This window comes from Mobula birostris, chromosome 13, assembly GCF_030028105.1.
Source record: "Mobula birostris isolate sMobBir1 chromosome 13, sMobBir1.hap1, whole genome shotgun sequence".
Classification (NCBI taxonomy): Eukaryota; Metazoa; Chordata; class Chondrichthyes; order Myliobatiformes; family Myliobatidae; genus Mobula; species Mobula birostris.
In genome coordinates, this window is record NC_092382.1 from 99412526 (window position 1) to 99415369 (window position 2844).

At 50.5% G+C, this 2844-nt stretch overlaps 1 gene segment (V, D, J or C); it reads left to right on the plus strand.

Moving 5' to 3' along the window:
- Positions 1–222: 222 nt before the first annotated feature.
- Positions 223–924, plus strand: LOC140208074 (T cell receptor beta variable 30-like). The segment is given in 2 exon segments: positions 223–331; positions 632–924. Coding segments are annotated over 2 exon segments (402 nt in total).
- Positions 925–2844: the final 1920 nt, after the last annotated feature.

The following is a 2844-nucleotide window of genomic DNA, read 5'->3' on the forward strand; positions in this document are numbered from 1 at the left end:
CATAAATGTTCGACAACCATACCGTACATGGTGGGAAATGCTGAGGAACAGAGGGGCCGCGGTTTACAAGGTTGAAAAAAGACCGTGAATGGGGGTGGGGCGTGTGGAGGGAGAGATGAACCTCGGTGTGCAGAATAGGACACACACCCTGAATGGTGGGGAACGTGGCCAATCGCGACGTCCACAAATCCACCCACCTCACTGGGATACGTAACAAACGGGATGGAAGTGAATGAATTCGTCTCCGCCGCCCGCACCACTTTCATCACTGAGAGAGTAAACGCTCCGCGGGAGGTGTTCCTTTTTCTGCAATTCGTCCTCGCCTTCCGCTGTGAGTGAAAGTTCCCAAATATTTCTTTTCATTCTCTGCTTGTGTCTTCCTGTCACATTCCTTCCACTTGCTTTCCCCTCCCGTCGTCTAGGAGCCATTTCTTATTTATTTACGAGGCCTCGCGTCCGCAGACTATCTGCCCTCTGCAGCCGCCATTGAATTCCGATCTCCTCTCCAAATGTCCCCTTCTTCAGTTATCTTTTTTGCTTCCTTCAATGCACCCTGTTTATCGTCATCCCCACTGATCCGCTTCTCCGCTTCCCTTCTCCCCGTTCAGTCAAGACCATCTCTTTTTACCAGGCGCGACCTCGGTGACGATCCACCAGACGCCGGCTTTCTCCGGAACTGCCGGCCAGAAGGTGACCCTGCGTTGCACAGTAGAGGGTAGTACCAGTGCTGATAACTACTTGTACTGGTACCGACAATATGCGGGAAAGAGTACAGAGAATATGTTTTACTCGTCGATAGCTAATTCCGTGCTGCCAAATGAATTGGTCGACGGTTTTACGGCGGAGAGACCGAAAGCCAACAAGATCTTCCTGATGTCCGACAAACTGGAGGGGAATCCGGCGGCCGTGTATTTCTGTGCCTAGAGTATTCACGGCGGTTCAGAGTGACGGGAGCTGTACAAAAACTCTCACCGTCAGGGAGTTCGCTGCTGTCAGTAAAACAGGAAACACGACTCATGCCAATCATATGGTGGGGGTGGGTTTATCATTCAGTCGTGCGCGCCGTAGCGGCGAATCAGTGAAAGAAGAGGCGGTGGTACAGGTTTTCACGTCCTCCACTGAAGCATTCAGATGGGGGAAGAGAAACCGCGCACCGAGCTTCCCACTCATCCTTCCTTATGTGCAATCTTCTCGCAGATCTTCAGTACGGGTTTTCTCGTCACTTTCGAGTGCCACCGATAATGTGACGAGAAGCACATCGATCATGAACTGAAGAACTGAGGAGTCCTCCAAGGGCTGTGTGATGGAGGGGAGATGCGCGTGGGGCTCCCAGATCTATCACGGAAAAGGCAGAGGTACAGGAACGCCAACAGATTCTCCATAGTGATCACACCAGGGAGAGGAATGGTCTTCGAAGGTGGTCCACACCTGCTCTGTACGGAACCCATGATGTTTCATAAGGATAATCATGTGGCCCTCATTATTACAGACTATTGGCTTCATTGAAATGGAGGTGAAGTGTTCCCGTCTTCTTTCACCTGTTGTGTAGCTTTCAGAAATTTAAGAGAATTGGGAGCTTAAATAAACCGAGGGGAGATGAAGAAAGAGAGAGGGAAAGGCGGGAAGAGCAACAGAGAGAATGTATAGTGTGGTCAACATGATAGAGCGGAATCAGCACACCCCGCGGAACGGGTTGGAACATGGAAGGGGCGTGGCCAATCTTTGCTTGCGTAACACACCTACGTCACTGATATAAGTAACAAACGGGGCTGAAGTGAATCGATTATTTCTTTGCTGCTCGCAGTATCATGACTGAGAGAAATAACCCTTCAAGAAGGATGTTTCTGTTTCTACACTTCATTCTCGAATTGCACTGTGAGTGAAAATCGATAAATGTTATTTTTCTTCCATCGCTGCTTCCCTCCCGCTCTGTCGTAGCACCTAAATTCAGATCGCCTCTAGAGATTTTCCGACCTCCATCATCCTCTTTGCTTCCCTCAATGCACCCTCTTTCTCTCCTTTCACATTGACTGGCGTCTCCATTTTCATTCACCACGTTCTGCCTCCGCCGTCTCTTATTTCCAGATGCGACCTCGGTGACCATCCGCCAGACGCCGGCTTTCTCCGGAACTGCCGGCCAGAAGGTGACCCTGAATTGCACAGTAGAGGGTAGTACCAGTGCTGGTAACGTGTTGTACTGGTACCGACAATACCCGGGAAAGGGTCCGGAGAACATGTTTTATTCGACGAGAGCTAATTCCGCGCTGCCAAAGGAACTGGTCGGCGGTTTTCTGGCGCTGAGACCTCAAACCAATGAGATCTTCCTGAAGTCCGACAAACTGGAGGCTAATTCGTCAGCCGTGTATTTCTGCGCCTGGAGTATTCACGGCGGCTCAGAGTGATGGGGCAGCTGAACAAAAAACTCACCGTTAGAGTACTCGCTGCTGTAAGCAAAACAGGAAACACGACTCCTGTCAATCATAGTGTGGGTTGGGTCTATGATCTGTCGTGCGCGCCGTAGCGGCAAATCAGTGAAAGAAGGGGCGGTGGTACAACTTTTCATGTTCTCCACTAAGCATTCAAATGGGAAAAGATAATCCGTGCACCGATCTTCCCTCTCCATCCTTCCTTCCTTATGTGCAGTCTTCTCACCGATCTTCAGCACGGGTGGATCGTCACTTTTGAGTGCGACCGAAAACGTGACGAGAAACACATGGCACAAGAAATGAAGAGTCCTTCAAAGGCTGAGGAATGGAGTAGGGTTGGGCATGGGGTCTCGCATTTCCACCCCGTTAAACGCAGAGGTACGGGAACACCAACAGATTCTCCAAAGTACTCATCCCG